The 19,909-nt window shown below is 46.3% G+C and overlaps 1 protein-coding gene across 2 annotated transcripts in view; it reads right to left on the bottom strand.

The window, feature by feature from the left end:
* The window catches only part of LOC141540420 (UDP-glucuronosyltransferase 1A6-like), a 75,160-nt gene extending 64,767 nt beyond the window's left edge, over positions 1–10,393 (bottom strand). The window contains exon 1 of one of the 2 annotated variants that reach the window (XM_074264460.1): positions 9,497–10,393. In XM_074264460.1, coding sequence (XP_074120561.1) covers positions 9,497–10,357 — 861 coding nt within the window. In that variant the 5' untranslated portion in view covers positions 10,358–10,393. Of the gene's footprint in view, positions 1–2,173; positions 3,101–9,496 lie in introns of those variants that run through there. The other variant, XM_074264458.1, reaches the window with a different exon arrangement.
* Positions 10,394–19,909: the final 9,516 nt, after the last annotated feature.

The raw sequence follows: 19,909 nt of genomic DNA, 5'->3' as shown, positions 1-19,909 counted from the left end.
ACCCGGCGTCCCCCACACTGGAAGGTCCAATATCTTGCACGCAGGGAGAGCATTTCTTGGATCTTCACATCTCGAAGACCCACTTATTTTTTGAGGGCAGGAGCCTTTATATCCACAACCTTTCTGCTGACCGATAGTCCCACATTTTCAGCTGCCTATGGAAATCATGAACTGGACACCCCAAAGACACCTTAAACTCAGAATGTCCAAAATGGAAGTAATTCTCTCCCCCATCCTCAAAGTCTCGCTAAACTTTCCTTGTACTATCGAGGCTACCAACATTTTGTCTCCACGCGCCCAGACTAGAAATCCAGGTGTCGTCCTCAACTTCTCACTCTCTTACTCATCTCTCCCCGTTACCAACTGGCCACCAAGTCCTCTTAGTCCTACCTCAGAAGCCCTCCCCTCTGGCACTGCCACCCGATATAGGCCCCCGCATCACCACATTCAAAGCCCTCATCACTAGCCCCCCACCTTTCCAGACTTCCTACATCTTACTCCCTGCCACATGCTTTTGGATCTAACGGCTCGGGAGCCTCCGTTTCCCAGGATTTCCTCTGGCGGCACCCCCCTGCCTCGGACAGTCTCCTTCCACCACTCCACCCACCAACCTCCCTGGCTGTGCACACACATGGCAATCCCTCTCAGGGACTGGGATTTTCTAGCTGCCTGCCCACCCTGCCTGGGATTCTCTTCCTCCTCCTCCTCTCTGGCTCCTGCTCCTCCAGCTTCCTTCAAATTTCCCTTAAAACGCCCACTTCTAGCAGCCCCTTCTCCTTTTCTGCTGGTGCCTTCCATCTGTCGGTGCTCTTCATTGTCTCCTCTTGGTATCTTATTTGCATCCATTTGTTTCCATGCTGCATCCCCCCATTACACTGGGAGCTCCTTGAGGGCAGAGATTGGTCTTTTGGCTTTCTTTGCACAATGTCTGACATATAATAGGCACTTCACAAATCTTTGTAGACTTGACCTGATATCACCTTGAGAGTCCAACACAGTGCCTTCTACAGAGTGAAATTTAATCAATGAACAATGGGCACTGACTGGCCACTCCACTCCCCTATCACGTGTGGTGCCATGATAAGTACTTCCATGTTGGTTTCTCATCATCCCCCTCCCTCATAAAAACAATAGTAATAATGATTGGACAAAGGCTCAGAAAACTGTCCCCCACATACTTTGTGACCCTGGAGAAGTCACTGAAAATCTCTAGCTCTCAGTAGCCTCGTCTGAAAAGAACCAACGTCCACTTAGGTCAACTCGAAGATTTCTTTCTATTGCTAAACTTTGAATGCAGAGTGAAACATTATTTTTTTAACTTTTTTTTTCTCGTGTGTGTGTGTGTGTGTGTGTGTATGTGTGTGTGTGTGTATTTTCTTTTGCAAGATGGCTAAAATGTGTAGGTGGAGTTGTGAACTATCTAACCATTCTGGAGAGCAATTTGGAACTATGCCCAAGGAGCTAACAAATTGTGCACATCCTTTGATCCATCAGTGTTACTACTGGGTCTAGGTCCCAAAGAGATAATAAAAGAGAAAAAGGACCCACATGTGCAGAAATGTTTGTGGCAGCCCTTTCATAGTGGCCAGAAACTGGAAACTGAGGGGCTGCCCATCAGTTGGAGAATGGCTGGATAAGTTAGGGTATATGGATGTTATGGAATATTATTGTTCTGTAAGGAACGATCAGCAGGATGATTTCAGAAAGGCCTGGAGAGACTGACAGGAACTGATGTTCCTTTTCTTGCTTCCTTCCCTCCCTTCTTTTTTCCTTCCTTCCTTCTTTACTCCTCTCCCTTCCTTTTGTCCTCCTCCCTCCCTCCTTTTCTTTCCTTCCTTATTTCCTTACTCCTTAATTCCTTCCTTCCTCCTTCCTTCTCCCACTCCTCCTGTGAATGTCCTGACTGTTTCCTTAGTTAGATATGACATCCCCTTTCCTATCGGAATACAGTCAGTCAGTCAGTCCATCCTCTGGTGGGCAGACCAGGGTCTCCTCTGTCCAGAATAGCAACAGAGTGGTTGGCTGATTCAGTGATAGGGAAAAGTGCCAGCCACTATTTCATTTCAATAGATGTTGGGAGCAGCCAATCAACACTGACCACACGTGCATCCAGGACAGGGTCCTTAGGCAGGGTTAAGACATAGAAGAGCCCAAGAAAACAAAGTTCACCAACCTGTAGCCTTTTCTTTGGTTTGCAGTTTATCCCTCCGATGAAGGCCATGTTGGGCATGATGGGCCTGGGATACTCGAACACAAAATCGTATCTCAGCAGCCAGATGGAGCCTCGTCTATAGAGGGATGATAGGCTCACGTCTCTCTTTAGGAAGTCGGATGCGATCTTGAGGTACTTTGTGTACAAGTCCTTGAAGAGGAGGCTCTCTAAGTCATTCACCAGGAAGTTGATCACTCTCTGCCAGAAGGTCATGGAATGAGAAAAGGCAGTGTAGCACCTGGGGATGAAAGCCACGGGGTTCGGGGTCCTGCTCATCGTGTGCTCCAAAGCACAGGGGAAGCCTCGAAAAAAGTACACAGAGGGTAAAGACAGATGATCAGCCAGGATCAAGCCACAAGGCATCGCGGGGTCGGTGAAGAGGGCGTCGAACTTGTTTTCTTTGAGGTACCTGATGGTCTCCCCATCCTTCAGCAGGCTGTCACAGTTGAAGAATATCATGTCAATGAGCAGCCGATTATTCCTGTACTCAACCCAGGCTTTGTCCAGGAAAGATCTCTCTGCAAAGAGATTGTGGCTAAATGTCTGGAAGCGCTTCTTCAGTTCCTCCTGGGAATAGGAGACCGGGTAGAGTTTTCTTTTGTAGAATTTGGATTCTTTGATGAGCAAATTGACTTCTGGCACGAGGACCACGGTTTCATGGCCCTTCTTACTGAGCTCCTCGATCACATCCCGCATGCTGAGCCAATGACTCCCATCTTGAGGGAAAACCAGGAGTTTCTTACTTTCAGCAAAGCCCCAGAAAGTTAAGCAGAAAAGGCTTCCTATTCCCCAATACAAAGGGAGAAAACTGGGAGCCCTCATCTTGGAAATAAAGATAATTCTCTCTTCCCTTTCCACAAAGTTTGGAGAGGAGCCTGATCTCCAAATAAACCTAAGGGCAAGACTAATATTTGCTTTTGATTGGCTATGCAGAGTCCTATTGGTAAACGTGGACCTGACATGAATGTGCCTCATTTCAACACCCACAGAGGCTGTCGATAAGCCTTCACCTCCGGGAGTGCCTCCAATGCTGGGTCACAGGGCTCTGTCCCAGCCTTGGCTGGGGCAACCCCTTGTGGACAAAGACCATATATGAGGCGTTTGACATCTTTGGGATGGATATAAAACTAGTTGGAGTGGCTACTATGTTGGATGGCAACCAAATATTGTTTTCTTAAAGATGATTTGGTTTTGGTTTAAAAAAAAAAGAGAGAAATTCATCATTGGAAGAAATTGAGTGCTTGACAAACAGAAGAAAATGTCTTTCTCCCTTTCTGCACTCTGCAAGGTGCTGTCAGGAGTAGTTTCTTAATCCTTTGATAGATACTCCTTGGAATCATTTGTTAGAGGAGAGCCTCTCCCTCCGGAGCCTTCCAAGCTGTCATTTTCCATAGCTGAGTTTTCTGGGTAGAGACAGACCTTTGAGCAGCAAAGCTTGACTTTTCCTGTTTTCAGATTCACTGGGAAATTTTCTACAATGGGCCACAACAGAATCAGCATGCGTGCAAGCACAGTGCGTGCTCTGCTCGGGGCCAGCAGTTGAAGCCAGGGTGGGGCTGAGAACCAGCCCACAGAACCCTGGGAACCCACGCACTTGTGTGCTTAGCTGTCAGCAAGCCTGGGCTAGTGAGACTGCAGGAGCCATCTGGCCCTTGATCCCCTAATCTCCACTGTTCAGCCCCGGGGGACAGGCAGGGGCTCTGGGTACCCTTTGGGTGATCACCTCCGTGTTAGAGACAGACTTATAAGTGAGCCGGTGAGGGGACTTGTCTAAGTTCTACTAGAGCCAAAGTGATGTCAAGACGGAAAGGATCTGGTAAATGTCTGAAAGGTGGAGTAGCCCAAGGGGTGGGCTGGAGGGGAGGAGCCCGAGGGGAGTGGAGCCCCACTCCAGTGGGGACCCCGAGTCTGGAGTTAGGATCAGGACCAGAGCTTGGCAGACGGCAATGTTCGCTGGTAGCCATGTTCCCATCCGGTTGTAGCTGAGGACATCGGAATGTCCTGCTTGGTCCCCCCTTCATGATGTAGAGGGGACCCCGGCTTCTCAGAGGCCATGTCAGGACCTGATCATTCCTGAGGATGGACCTCAGAGACTAAGAGTCCTACTTTCCATTGTCCTGACGGGGTGCAGTCCCCATCACTGGACACATGAGCTTACGCGAGGTCCTTTGAGAGCAGATGTGGCCGTCCGCCTTCCCTCCTTGGTAACAGCACAAGGGCTCGAGCTGTTCCCAAGCTGGACTGGCGAGCACCTGCTGTACCTGTCCGGTGACTCCGGAGCTTCACGCCCCTAATCAGCCTCTGAGGAAGGCACTGTCCCCCGGCCCACAAAGCACCGCTTTGCACTGTGCAGCCCCCGCTCTACAAGCTCACCGATCGGACCAGGACCTCTGCGGGGATGTTACCATGGAGTCGGTGTTCTAGGGTCAGCCCAAGGCTGCAGGAGTGACATCATCTGTGCATCCTCAAAGAGCTCAGTCAGGAAGCAAGGCTTAGAGACAGAGCAACTTGGTTCTCTCTGCCTTAAGTGTTCACATACGGAAAATGGGGCTAATAATGGCACTTACCTCCCAGGATTCTCCTAAGGCTAAATGGCATAATGAATGAAGGGGAAGCACTTAGCACAGTACCTGGCACATAGGAGGTTCTATATAAACGTTAGCTGCTATTGTTACTACTATTACTCTTAATGGAAAAATGTGGGGTCAGAGGCCTGAGTTCTAGTCCTCTGTGACCTTAATAAGCCTGGCTCTTAGTAGGTTCTGAATACGTTGGTTGATTGTTGACAGCAAAGCTTAAAGCACTGTGTAGATGCTGTCTACTATGGCTTGGTCCTGGAGGGAAGCAGAGAAAATGGACCTCCCTGCCCTTGCTGTAGAAGTGGGAGCCTGTGGCTTAAGGATACTGTGCACGGTCAGCTGTGGTCTCTCTCCCGGCACTGCTCCCCCTTTGATTTCACTCCCACGTGGGGAAACCCTTTCTGCCACTGTACGTTGGTACCTTCTTTGCCATCTCCTCTGAGAAGTCAAGTGCCTCGCCCAGGGCCACACAACCCGGTGTGGTGGAGACAGGACTTGAATCCAGATCCCTCCTGGCTCCAAGGCTGGCTTGCTATGCATGATGATAGCTCCCTGCCCCTCATCACAAACACCATCATCTCCTTTTCTCTGTGTTGGTACAATGACCAACCAAGCAAGCGCTCCTCTGCGCATCCTCTGCCAAACAGGCCAGGGCGCAAGCTCTCTCCAGCTCTGTGGGTGGGAGCGCGCCACGCCGGGCATTTCTCACCCTCCCTTTTACAGAGCCTTCCTCCCTGCTCCCCGCTCCCCACTCTCGGCTGCCCACTCCCCGCATTCACCTGGCTCCGCCCTGCAGGACAGAGGCTTTCTCACAAGCCATTTCCTCTAATCCTAGGAATATCACTGAATGCACGGAGGAGCTTGATTCTGAGATTCTCCCCCAGTCGAGTTAGCCACAGATTGCCTCATTGGTTTGACCCTTGACAGACTTGTTGACAGGATGGATTAATGATCCTTTAAACTTAGAATCCCTGCTGAGCTTCACAACAACCCTCACAAGTCAGAGCCATAGATAAAACTGTTCCCATTTTACAGGAAAGGAAATTGAGTCTCTGAGAGATGAAATGGCCTTCCCTGAGGTGATGTGGCTGTTCAGTGTTGGGGGCAGGACTTTAACCCGAGGCTCAGAGCTGAGCATCCATCAAACCTGGATTAAGAGGAGAGGCTGGGGGTTTCACAGAAAAAAATGGTCCCATTTCCCCTCCTCTCCATCATGCCGTAGTTTGCTGTCATGAGGCTTACCAAGAAGCTGAGTCCCTCAAAATTGAGTTAAGCCTGGGAACCCTGAATTATCTAAGCTGGGGAGCAAGAAAGGAGCCCTGGAGCCAGCAAGTCCAGATGCTGATCTTACACATGAGGAAACTGAGACCCAGAGAAGCTGAGGGCTAACCCAGGATCCAGCACAGCGCAACTGCCCAACAGACGTCTCCCTAAAAGAAAGAAGGCTGTGAAAACTACCCTCCCTAGTTAATTCCTTTATTTTTATTATATTATCATACAATACTATTATATTCCTTAATATTATCTATATTATATTCCTTTAACTCCTTCCAGACCCAACCTCCTGCCTCAGAGGCCACGCCCCTTTGTACCTCCTGGTGCTCTAGCATCCTTGCCAGGAAAACCCCACATGGGGTCACGAAGAATCAGACGTGACGACAACGACTGAACATCAACAGCCAAACCAATGGAATACCTCGAAAAAGCACTGCTAATAAATACATGGTAGGGGCCAGGAGAGGAAGAAGAAAGCCACTCTTGCTCTCTTTTGTTCTAAATTTCACCTAAAGCCATTCCTGTCAGACCGAGGAAAGGGGGTGAACGTCGCCAAGGCTTCCGGGACCCATACCTCAAACCTGGGATTTCGAAGATCTGGGACGGCTCCCAGGCTCTCCAAGCTCGAGAAACTGGCTGAGCTTCTGCGGACAAAAAGAACTGGGCCCGAGCTCCCCAGGACGTACTGAACGTCGGAGGATCATCCATCAAAAACAGGAAAGGATTTCAGCATCTTTCCTATCCCACCCCCTCCTTTTTTTTACTGATGGGGAAAATGAGGCACAGTGTTCTCTCCACAGGTCACTGACCTGCCCAAAGTCACGCAGATAATGAAAGATAAGTAAATCCTCCTGAATTCAAGGCTGGTGCTCTCTCCACTGCGCCACCTAGCTGCCCCTTCAGATATGTAAATCCAAGTCAAAAAGCATAGGTTTAAAACTGGAAGGAAAACGCAGGAAGTGACCTCTGCCTTCAGGAAGCTTATATTCTATCTGGGCAACAATATGTACTCATATGCGTGTATTCTAAAAATAGACACAAATAGGAGGTCATTTTCTTGTAGAAGGGGAGCACCGGCTGCTGAGAGCTCAGGAAAGGCTTTGTGAAAGCAGAAAATGGTGCTGCAACTTAGTTTTTAACGAAATTGGAGATGCTCAGAGTCAGAGAGGAGGAGGCAGGGCGCTCACCTCTTACCTACATGCTTCATCACTTCCTAATTAGCCCCCCAGGCCTCAACTGTCCCTAACCACTCTCTTCTGGTCGGCTAAAGTGGTTTTAAAGGGAGCAAGTCATTTCCCCTGATCAATAACCTTCAGTAGCTCCCCATTACCTACGACTATGTAACAATCCATGAGAACTGGAGGGGTCGGGGAAGCCTTGACAAATGCTTCCATCTTACCCGAGTCAGGCCACAGTCTCAGTTCTACTGAGCAGCCTCCAAAAAAGGCTCTATTTCCTTTTTTTTTTTTTTTTTTTTTTCCCAGAAGTGTTTCACGAAAGAGAAAGTTGCCTGGGAGGGATTAGCAAGAACTAAGGAAGATTTAGTCAAGAGCTGTCATTCTCAGTCTTTTCTTCCCAGCTCTTAGAGACGCACAGCTAAGAGCCGGAGGGACTTTAGAGCCCAGCCCTGGACCAACAGAGCAGTGAGGGAGGAAGCAAGCGACTGGGGGAGCTCTGGGGGGGCTCCGCCAGCCACTGCATGTTCTTCTGGGGAGTCCTCAAGGCCTTCCAAGATGAGCAAGTGAAAGAGAGGAGAAAGGAGTGAATCCTGGCTTCTGCACTCCCCCCCAACCACACAGAAAAACAAGTTTTACTTGCTTGAGGCTGCACTGGAAATTCCAGCGAGGGACTTTAAGATCATTCAGTCCCACAGTGTCATATTTTATTTTATTTTATTTTATTTTATTTTATATTTTATTATTATTATTTTTTTTTTTTTAGCATCATATGTTTTTAAATGGAGGAGAATTATGGACCAGAGAGCCAGTGTTGGAGGCCCAAAGGTTACTTTAGTCTTTATCTATTCCGAATCTCCCTTTTCCTAAATCCCAGACAGATTAAGTCACCAGGAGGAAAGGAAAGATCTGGGATTTGCCCCCAGGTCCTCTGACGAGCCCAGCTCTTTCCTTGCCTGGAGCCCCATCCCTCTATTTTATAGAGAAGCAACCGAAGCCCTCGGGCATCTCTCCAAGCTTGAGAAATTGTCTGATTTTCTGCCGACAAAAATAATTCCACCATGGACCAGTCCTCCAGAGGACCTACTGAACCTCGGTTCAGAGGATCATTGATCCAAACCAGGAAAGGATTTCAGCATCCTCCGATCCCACCCCCTCCTTCTATAGACCGGGAAAATGAGGCTCAGTGTTCTCTCCACTTAAAGTGACACAGATAATGAGTGGAAGAGAAAGTGGAAGATGTCACTCAGTGGGTCAGTGGCTGAGCCCAATCTCTGGGCTCCCAGGCTGGCCCCTTCTGCTTCCATTCATCTCTTCTACCCTCGTTTCCTGTACGTGAGACGGCTCCATAATCGCAAGGCAATGTGATAAATCCTAGAGGTGTGGGGGCTGGCGTGGGTGTCTGGCCACTCTGGCTCCACGCTGGCCTCTGACACCTGGGGGCGGGACTTTGGGGAATGAATGAAAGCTGGGGAAGCCCTCAGCAAGCCCAGCGTCTGTCCTGGAAGTGCTGGGGCTCCAGCAACCACAAGGGAGCCATACTGCAACTGCAAGGGAGAGCATACTGGCTCTCCAGAAGGGTTTATTCCCATGGGAAGCCGGCAGCTATGGGGAACGGAGGCCGGGGAGTGGTCTGAGTCCCTTGGGGCCCCGGGGAACTCCTCCAATTTGTTGTAGGGCTGGTTCTGAGAAAGGGGAGAGAGCTCCTGATGCCCTTGAGCCCCAGGACAGAGAAATCGTTATCAGGAGGAAACAGAGCACAATCAGATCTTTGTGGTTCTCAGGTTTTGCCTTCCATTAAGTATTGCCTAATCGCCAAATTTGGGGCGGCTGGATTGCACAGTGGGTAGGGTTAGGGTTAGGGTTAGGTGAGACTGTAGGAAGACTCATCTGTAGAATGGGGATAACAACAGCTCTTTCCCTCCCAGATCAACACAGGAAATATTTGTCCAGTGTTTTGCACCCTCCACAGCAGACTCTTTCACTTCTTTTAGCACCCCCAGAACTGAGCATGGTGCCTTGCACACAGTAGGCATTTAATAAATGTCTGATGATTGATTGAAATTTTAGCTACTTTGACCATTACTAAGATTATGATTGTTATTGAGGAAATTCTGACAACAGTGAGCTCAAGGTTTTTAGAAAGCCTTCCTCTATCTCCCCCTCCTCCTCCTCTTCCTCCTCCTCCTCCTCCTCCTTCTCCTCCTCCTCCTCCCCCCAAAACCAGCCATCTTGTACCAGAGAAGGTGACTCACCTCAGACAGGGGCTTGGACTCATGGCAGGTAATGCCGCCAACAAACACCATGTTGGGCATCAAGGGCTTGGGGTAGTCGAAGACAAAGTCGGTTCTCAGCAGCCAGATGGCTGTATCGCTGTACAGTTCCTTCAAGGTCAGGGGTCTTTGCAAAATGTCACTGGCAATGTTCACGGGGATTTCCAGGAAAAGGGGACACACGGACACTTCCAGCAGGTGGTAGAGATGGTTCCGGAGCCGCTCCACGAAGGTCATGGACTCCGAGAGCCCGGACATTCCTCGGGGGACGTAGGACAGGGGAATGGGGCACTGCGTGGCCTCCTCCAGGAAGTGGCAAAACAGGCCCCGGGTGAAGGCCACTGACGGCAGGGAGAAGTACTTGGCCAAAATGAAGCCGCACTGGTCGAAAGGATCGAAAAAGATGGCGTCAAACGCACTCTCCCTTATGAAGCGCAGCAGCTCGGCGTTTTGAAACAGACTCCTGCAGTTTGAAAAGAGATACTCAAAAAACACGGTGGTGTTCGGGTTCTTCATGGCCGAGAAGATGTCTTTGCTGATGTTGTCCCACTGGTTGTCCGCGAATCTCCGGAACACCTGGTTGAACTCTTCCAGGCTGTAGGAGGGCTTGTAGGTCTTCACCGTGTACGGGACCGAGCTGCCCAGCCTCCAGCTCACCTCAGGGATGACCATGGTCACTTCGTGCCCGCTCTGATACAGCTTCTCCACCACCATGCTCATGCTGAGCCAGTGGCTCCCGTCCATGGGCAGCACCAGCAGCTTGCCGGCCTCAGCCACGCCGCCGGCCAGCAGGAGCAGGGTCCAGAGGGGAAGGAGGCCGTGAGGCTGCAGGAGACAAGCCATTAGGACCAGAAGCACCGAGGAAGCCTGTGGCTGTGGGGCTTCTGAGCCCTGAAAGGGAGTGCTAAGAAGGCTGCTCAAAGGAAGGGAGGGCGCCCATCCATGTGGCGATGGCATTAGTCAATGTTTGACTAATCGCATGTGCTAATCAGTGCACACTTACAAATAGCCCTTAATCACCGAGGAGGAGCACCTTCAGGCCCTGAGCTGGATCACAGTCCACGAACACCTCCGGCTCGACTCAGGCATTGGGTAACCCTCGGCTGAGCACCTCGAGGTGGCTCCACCGGGGACTTTTCAAAGGGCAAAGCAAATGGAAACATGGGAAGGGGACACGGGGGGGGGGGTGCAAGCAGCATTGCCCTGGGTGTGTCGGGCAGCCTTTAAGCAGTTATTAAGCACCCTATGTGCCAGGCACTGGGCCAAACACTGGAGGATACAAAAAGAGGCAAAAGCCTCTGGGAACTCCCATTCTGATGGAGGAGAAACCTCTCATGTCCGGGCAAGATAATCTGGATATGACCCACAGGGGGAGGCAGGAGACCAGAGAAGGCTTCTTGGAGGAGGTAGGATGTTAGCTGGGGCTTGGAGGAAGCCAGAGAAGGCAAGAGGCAGAGATGAGGAGGGAGAGCACTCAGGTACAGGGACTCCCAGAGCACAGAAAGTGTCAAGGAAGACGACCAGCACCAGGACCAGAGGGTACACGGGCAGGGAAAAGGGGTGATGACCAGCACCAGGACCAGAGGGTACATGGAAGCAGATAGGAGAATGAATTAGAAAGCAAGATCCAACATTATGTTGTTTATAAGAAACACACTTGAAATAGAGAGACAGAGAGTTAAAATAGGGAGTTGTGGCAGAATTTATTAAGCTTCAGCTGAAGTAAAATAGGCAGGGATAGTAATCATAATCTCAGAAAAAAACAAAAGCAAAAAAATCAGACCTAAGTAAAAGAGATAAGAAAGGAAACATATATGCACCAAATGACATAGCATCCAAATTCTTAAAGAAAAATTAAATGAATTACTCAAGGAAATAGACAGCAAAACTACACCAGTGAGGAAACTCAATTTTTCCCTCTCAGAGATAGATAAATCTAACCATAAAATAATAAATAAAATAAATAGAAAGACGTTAAGGAGATTGATAAGATATTAGAAAAAATTCGATAGGAACGAACTTTGGAGAAAACTGAATGGGAACAAAAAGGAGCATATCTTTTTCACAGCTGTACATGTAACCATGCATTAGGGGATTTAAACCTCACAAATACAGAAATATTAAATGCACCCTTTTCCAACCAATATTCAGTAAAGTATATTTTAATAAAGCGCCATGGAAGCATTGGTTGTTGTCCTTTCTAGAAGAGGACCAAAATGACATCGCTATGTTAGAGTCAAGTCACAGGATGTCTGACTGTGACTGATCAGATTAATATGAGCTCAGAATGCTCTATCCCAAGCCAGATATAGTCCCTATGAACATTTGGGGGGCTTCTCTAACTGCATCTTATTTCTTCTGAGCTGCTTCGCTCATAGAGCACAGCACCTTCTCTGATGAATGTTGTGTCCTGCTTTCTAGAGCCCCAAGTTGGGGTGTCAAACTGTATCATGCTTTCTAGCGCCCCCATCATGGGGTGATTAAAACATACTGTCTTAGTGGAGAAGGGATGAGACGAGACTCCTGAGGATGGTGGGAAAATAGAGTTCATTTATTCCCAGTTCTTCCCCCTCTATGCACGCGCTAAGTAAATAGTGCACAAGTAGGATCACATAAACGACTTGCTATTGTATGTAGATTGTCACCTGGTATCATTCTACTTCCATTACAACACAGATTGTCACCACCCCCTGACTTCTCAGGTAGGCAGAGAGCCCTTAGGGGAGATGGGGAGCCGAACCAACACTGTCGGCAGGTTCCCTCTGGGCTGAAGAGTTCTCCCACTCTCTGTGGCCCTCTACAGATGAAGGCGTGCCATGTTGGGCAGTCCTGTGCCAGTATCTCCCATGCAATGGAATCGGTTCTAAAATTATTAAAAGAGACCTTGAGAGTGTCCTTGCACTGCTTTTTCTGACCACCTTGTGAGCACTTACCCTGTGTGAGTTCTCCATAAAATAGTCTTTTTGCAAGCATATATTTGGCATTCAAACAATGTGGCCAACCCAATGGAATTGCGCTCTCTGCAGTAGAGTTTCAATGTTTGGAAGTTTAGTTCAATTTATGTCTCTAAATACACACACACACACACACACACACACACACACATATATATATATATATATATATATATATATATATATATATATATATATATATATATGAAAGAGAGGAGATCATCAATAAAATGGAGATGCAACTAAAACAACTAGAAAAAGAATAAATAAAAACTCTAATTAAACACCAAAACAGAAGTACTGAAACTCAAAGGACAGATTAATAAAATTGAGAATTTTTAAAAAATCCTTTGAACTAATAAATAAAATTGGGAGCTGGTTTTATGGGGAAAATGAAACAAAACAAAACCAGACACTACACAATAAAAAAGAATAAACCATTGATTAATTTTATTTATAAAAGAAGAAAACCAAACTAATAATATCAAAAATGAAAAGGGTGAGTATGATGAGGGTTGAAGTCCCTTTAAGATTCCTTTCTAATTGCCCAACCCAGGCTGACCTTGATTCACAAATCCTGATCAAAGTCACCCTTTGAATATCCAGGCCCAGCCCCCACCCTCAGCTCAGCTTCCCCCAACCCTCACCTGATCTGAGCTAACTGAAAAGCCCGAAGAGAACTTAAGGGTACCGCCCATCATCTTTTGGGTATAAAAGAGGTGAGCTGGAACACCCTCATTGCAGGAGCCCTCCCAGCCAACACATGGTATCCTTCCAGCCATGTAAGGGTTACTGCCCGCCCAGCGGCCATCTCTGGCCGTGGTGTCTTCCTAACTTAACTTTACTTCCAAATTCCTGCAACAAACCTTTTTATTTATCAATCTAGGTTTTTGGGCCTGTAAATTCATTTTACAGGGGACACTGCGCCTCATGGGATTATCTTATTTTTCTATGCACCGAGAATGGAGTTCCCCCTTTCCTTTCCCTCATTAAGTGTACCACTAAAGAAGAAGAAATTAAAGCACTTAGGAGTTATTTTGTCTATTAAATGCCAGTAAAATGAACAATATAAATGAAATGGCTACAAATTTACAAAAATACATACTACCTGGACTAACAGAAGAAGCAGCAGAACTTTTAAACAACCCTATCTTAGAAAAAGAAAATGAATAAGACGTTAATTAGTTCCCTAAGAAAAAATTCCTGGAAACACATGTATTCACAAGCCAATGCTACCAAACATTTAAGGAATAATTAATCCCAATACTACATAATCTATTTGAAAAACAGATAAATCAGAAGTCCTAACAAATTCCTTCTATGACATAAATATGATTTTGATATCTAAATCAGTGAGAGCAAAACAGAGAATGAAAACTATAGATCAATTTCTTTAATGAATATTGATGCAAAAATATTAAATAAAATACTATCAAGGAGATTACAGAAATGTATCACAAAGATTACATACTATAATTAGGTAAAATTTATACTAGGAATGCAGAGCTGGTTTGATATTAGAAAAACTGTCAGCAAGATTGACATCAATAAAAGTAACAATAATACTAAAAATCATTATCTCAATAGATGCAGAAAAATCCTTTGAAAAAAATACACCACTTATTCCTATTAAAAACCTTAGAAAGAAAGCATGGGAATCAGTGAAACTTTTCTTAAAATGGCAACTGTGATGTTGTTTAGTCGTTTCCATGTTTGACTCTTTATGACCTCATGTATTTTTTTGTTTGTTTGTTTGTTTGGCAAAGATATTGGAATGGTTTGTCATTTCTTTTTCAGCTCATTTAAAGATGATGAAAATGAATTAAGTGTCTTGTCTGGGGTCACATAGCTACAAAGTATCTGAGATCAGATTTGAATTCAGCAAGAATAGTCTTCCTAAATCCAGGCCTGGCACTTATCCACTGTGTTAAAATTAATAAGTAGTATCTATCTAAAACCAAGAGCAAACATTATCTGTAATAGATTTGTACCCTTTGACTGAACAATATAATTACTTAAAGAGTATCTTAAAGAAATCAAAGAATAAGGGGAAATTATCTACACAAAAATATTTATAGTAGCTTTTTTGTGACAAAGAATGAGAAATCAAATGTTCAACAATTAGAGAATGGCTGAACAAGTTATGGTATGTGATTGGGAAGGAATACTACTGTGTTTTGTGTATCTAATCTATTCCCCAGATCCACAACTCCATTTTCAGATTGTTTTGTTGATTACCACTTTGTAATGCCATTTGAGATATGGTACAGGTAGGCCTCCTATCTTCACCTTCCCTCCTCCATTAATTCCCTTGATATTCTTGACTTTTTATTCTTCCTATGAATTTTGTTGTTTTTTCTACCTCCATAACACTTTTTTGATACTTTGATTGGTATAACACCAAATAAGTAAATTGATTTAAATAAGACTATCATTTTTAATTATATTGGCTCAGCCTAACACAAGCAACTAATATTCCTCCAATTGTTTAAATCTGACTTTGTGTGAAAAGTGTTTTGTAATAGTGTTCGTGGGTTTGTCTTGGCAGGTAATCTCGCAAGTATTTTATGTTGTCCACAGGAATTTTAAATGGGATTTCTCTTCCTTTCTCCTGCTGCTGGACTTTCTTGGTCATAGATAGAAATGCTGATGATTTATGTGCAAACTCCTTATTTTACAGATGTGGAATCTGGGGCCCAATACCACAGTGGTAGTATGTAGGCAAGCTGGGTCAAAAGATGAGAGTTGAAGGAAAAGAAATACATCTAAAAGAAGGGGTGAAAAAAGTAGAGAAGAGAGACATCTGAACCACAGGAAGGAAGTTAGTTGAAAAAATATTTGGAAAGAAAATGGGAGTATTTTTGTTTTTAAGAACCATGTCTAAAAAATAATTCCCTTTGCAACATGGAAAAGAAAATTGTCCTTCATCTAAGTCTCTCCCCACTTGAATCCACCTTTCCCACAGCTACAAACATGGCCTTCCTAAAACTCACAGCTGACTGTGAAACTTCCCTGCTCCACAAGTGCCAGTGGCTTTCCATCACCTTTAGCAGGCCACCTCTGTGGGCTGTTCGCTCATTCCTGTTCCCCATGAGCTCTAAAGTCCAAACAGGACCTTGTTTCTCATCTCTGTGCCTTAACCAGGCTGTGCCCACCATTTCAAGCAGGGAATGTGCTCTCTCTCTGCCTTGAAGATCCTTCACTCCAGAACTATCCCAGGGAGGCAGCCTTACCTAAACCCACTCCTAAAAGTCTATTAACTTTCTGTGTAATTCATTTTATGTCTCTTTTTTCCCTCTCCAGTAAAATGAATATAGGCTTTTGAAAGCAGGGATTATTTCCTATTTGTTTTTATATCCCCAGGACCTAGGACAGTGCCTGGCTTAAGAAATCTGCTGAATGAATGAATGAGTAAAAAAAGGTCATCTAGTCACTGCTTGAAGACTTTTTCAGCCGGAGGACTCTGTTCAGTTATTTCAGTCATGGTATGCTACTAAATGTCAAACAAATAATTCTTACAAAAACAAACCAAACACACTGTACGTTTAAGTTTTATCTGCATTATTAACATTGTTCTTCATTAAAAAGAATGAGAATAAGAACTGAGTAACAAGGGGCTAGATTTTGGCATTCACAGATTCTTGGGAATTGATTATTTTGGATAATAGAATCAGTATTCATGATGGCTCAAGATATTGAAATTATAGGTTGACGACTTGGTATCTTGTCATGGAGAAAAAAGGAGATGATAAAGAGGAGAAAGGAATAGAGAAGAAAAGAAGAGAGAAAGAATGAGGAGGGGGAGGGAAGGAGAAATAAAAGGGATACAGAGACAGAGTCAAGAGTACTAAATGACCACATCGATGACTGGAAGGGTGACTTGACTGGAGGAGGAAAAGGCAGAAATCTGTTGAGAGGAAGAAAGAAAGAGTCAGTCTCTGACTCAGGAAAAATAGATCCCAGAAAGAAAAGAAGGAATAAGAGGAGAAAGGAAAAAAGAAACTTATGTGGCAACAAAACACAAGCATTTACAAAATGAACCTAGGCAGGAAAGAGGGAAGGAAGCACCTTACCATTGTGAGATCTGTTCCTTCTCTGAAATTCTGGATTTCTGTGATTCTGTAATTCTTCTCACCAGTGTTATTTTGGTCAGAGGTCGGATTTAAAAGAATACAACAAGGGACATTAACCTTACTTGTCCTACCCCAGTTTCTAGCCAGCTTTTGCAGGGGTTTATGTAATATCCCTTTTGAAGGACAATAATACTTTGTACTAAGAGTGATCAAGAGAACGGCCTATCACCTTGAGCCAAATGGGAGGAAGGACCTTTGTAAGGATGGGAGTTGGACATGTTGTTAGAAGGACACATTGGTCCCTGCTTCCTTATTGGTTGACTGAGGCAAAAATAAAAGATCTACAGCAAACTAATTTCAGAAAGGCCTGGAGAGACTTCCACCAACTGATGCAAAGGAAGTAGCATCAAGAGAACATTGTACTTAACAAGATTATGTGAAAATCAACTTTGATGGATGTGGCTCTTTTCAACAGTGTGGTGGCTCAGGCCAATTCCAATAGACTTGTGATGGAAAGAGCCATCTACATCGAGAGAGAGAACTGAATGAAGTTCACAGCCTAGGATTTTCACCTTTTTGCTATTGCTTGCTTGCTTTTTTTCTTATTTTTCTTGTGCAGCGTGACAAGTGTGGAAATCTGAATTAGAATTGAACATGCTTAACCTTTATTGGTTTAATTGCTGTCTATGGAAGGGGGGAAGGGAGGGAGAAAAATATTTGGAACACAAAGTTTTGCAAAAATGAATGCTGAAAACTATCTTTGTATGTATTTTGAAAATAAAAAGGCTGTTATTAAAAAAATAAAAGATCTAATAGAAGGAACTGGTGTTCTATAAAAGTGTACAGTGTTTCCATTCTCTTCTGTTCTGTTCCCCCTTGGATTTCCAGATAAGGAACAGCAACACAAAAGTTAGACGGGAGGAAAAAGATGTAGCAACAGTGAACAGTTGACAGTGGCCCAAAGGATCTGAGAATGGAATCACTTCTGTTTTGGGCTGCCATGTTTTGCCTTTATTTTCCTTATTGAGTATAGGTCAGAATGTCAATTTGGAGGAAGAGCATGTCCGTCCTTAGGAGTGACCAGAGGGCAAGCTTGAGAACGCAAGTTCTTGAATTCAGGAGATGGGGGCCAAAGTGAGATTTCCTTAACTACACCAACAGGAGAATCGCACGGATAAAACACCGTATGGATGCTCACTTTTGTTGGTTAGTTGTTTCAGTCACATCCAATTCTTGGAGTTTCCTTGGCAGAGATACTGGAGGGATTGGCCGTGACCTTCTCCAGCCCATTTGACAGACAACTGACAAGTTGAAGCCACATGCCCAGGGTCACACAGCTAGTAGGTGTCTGAGGCCAGATTTGAACTCAAGTCTTCCTGATGCCAGACTCAGTGCTCTATCCACTGGACCATCCAGATGTTGGATGCTCAATATTAACCTTTAGATAAAGCTCTTTTTTTAAAGTCAGTTGGGATCAGGAAGGAACTGCTAAGTGGCTTACAGACTGCCACTGGCACTGCTCAGGGTGTCTTTCCCCTTACTCCTCCCCCATGCCACATGGTATCTGTGCTCCTGACCCCACTTCTCCTCCTCATAGCTAGCTCCTTTGGGGTGCTAAGTCCCTTTCAGGGTTTGCCTGCCAGCTGAGGGCGTGCTCCAAGCTCCTGGGGGGTTTTCTTTCTCCTGGTTTCACTAGGGAACTTGCCATTTCCATCTGACCTTTTTCTATGCTCTCCCAACTCTATTTTATATTTATTCTTGCTGATGTCTACTGTACCTCTGATTTTGTCTGTAACCTACTCCCCTAAATAAACTTAGCTTTTGCAAACTCCCCTCCCCCCGCCAAATGGCTTACAAAAATGGAGTGAGATGGATACATGGAGCCGGGATAGGAGGAACAAGGCAGGCTGATGAGAGTAGATTTCTGCTGCTCTTCAGTTCCCATGGAACCAGTTGCTAATTCTATGTCTGCATGTCCAGGAAAATGGCGCTCACTGCCGAGCTGAGCTCCAGGCCCACATCGCCAGCCGCCTTCTCGTGTCCTTGCTTGACTGCCGCACTTGCCGATCCTTCACTTAGCCTTGATTCCCAACCTTGCCACGTCCTCGACTCCTCACCCCATCCCTGCCGCATCCCTGCCGCTTCCCACTGACTTCCGACTTTTCTCTCATCCATCCATGGATGGAAGAATGGGAGAACGATCATTAGGGAGCTGTCCAAGCACTGACTTGTGGGGGGCCAGGGCTGTCGGTGCTCCCCAAGTCTGCAGCGGCCTCAGGCAGCAGGGTCCCAGGGGTTTTCCCAGCCTGGCTGCGGAGGGAGCCAAGGAGAGGCTTGTCCGGGCAGGACCAGGGACTTGAGAGAAGAGGCTGTTCTAGAGTGAGCTGGTTCACCAACCCATAGGTCATGACAGGGGAGGGCGAGTCGCCGGCGTCGGGCACGGCCTGGGAAGCAGTTGAGGGGTGAAGAGAAGGGGGAAGGAGGACGACAGAGACAGCCTGGCAAGAGGTTGTGGTCAGCTTTCATGGCCATGAACTGGGCCCCATCCTAAAGGATGCTCAGAAGTGTGTGATAGGATGGAGGGCAGACTGGAGGCGGGACAGGCTAAAAGGAGAGAGACAACAATCCCAGGATGACCATGGATCCCTTCCAGGCCCCGGCCTCCTCATCTGACCCTCTCTATGCAGCCTCCATTCCACATCTACCATCCTCGGCCCCTCTTTGGGCAGGAAGCGGTGGCCTCCAGGCCCCCAGAGATGCCTTAACTCACTGCCTCATCCAGCCTGGGTGGAGAGGGTCAAGAGAATGGGAGCGTGACTAGGCACTCCTTATCCTGGGTCAAAGAGAAAGTGAGCGTGACAGGAGCCTTCCGTGACTAGGCCCTCTCGGCAATAAGTCAGGAGTGGCCAGATAAGGCTTGTACTCTGCCCTTAGGGCAAGTCACACCCAGGAATTGGGAAACTGTTCCAAAAACACTGTCCTGAATTTCAGGTTCATTGGGAACCTGGAGCCATCTAGGGCCATCCATGCCTGTGAGGACCATGGATGGGGAGGACCACCTCAGCTAGCCCACTCACAGGGGTTTCTGGGCACCCCCTTTACTTTACCCACCCAGCATTGCCAGCTTTAGCTCTGGCAGAGGTCTCCTGCACGAACAATAAACTGAAAGAGACCGAGCCTTCCCAACATGGAAACAGAGAGATGTCATCTCCCCCATGGGGCAATTCTCAGAATGAGGCAAGCTGGAAGTCTGGGAGGTGGAGGAACTAGCTTTCCCCTACATCTTCTAGTCTTCCAGCCTTTTTTTTTTTTCCTCTAAGCACGGTAATGAAGGGTCTGCAATCAGGAAGTCTCACTTTCTAGAGTTC

The sequence above is a fragment of the Sminthopsis crassicaudata genome, chromosome 4, assembly GCF_048593235.1.
Source record: "Sminthopsis crassicaudata isolate SCR6 chromosome 4, ASM4859323v1, whole genome shotgun sequence".
Taxonomy (NCBI): domain Eukaryota; kingdom Metazoa; phylum Chordata; class Mammalia; order Dasyuromorphia; family Dasyuridae; genus Sminthopsis; species Sminthopsis crassicaudata.
Note: the sequence above shows the minus strand (reverse complement) of the source record. Positions and strands in the feature narration are given on the sequence as shown.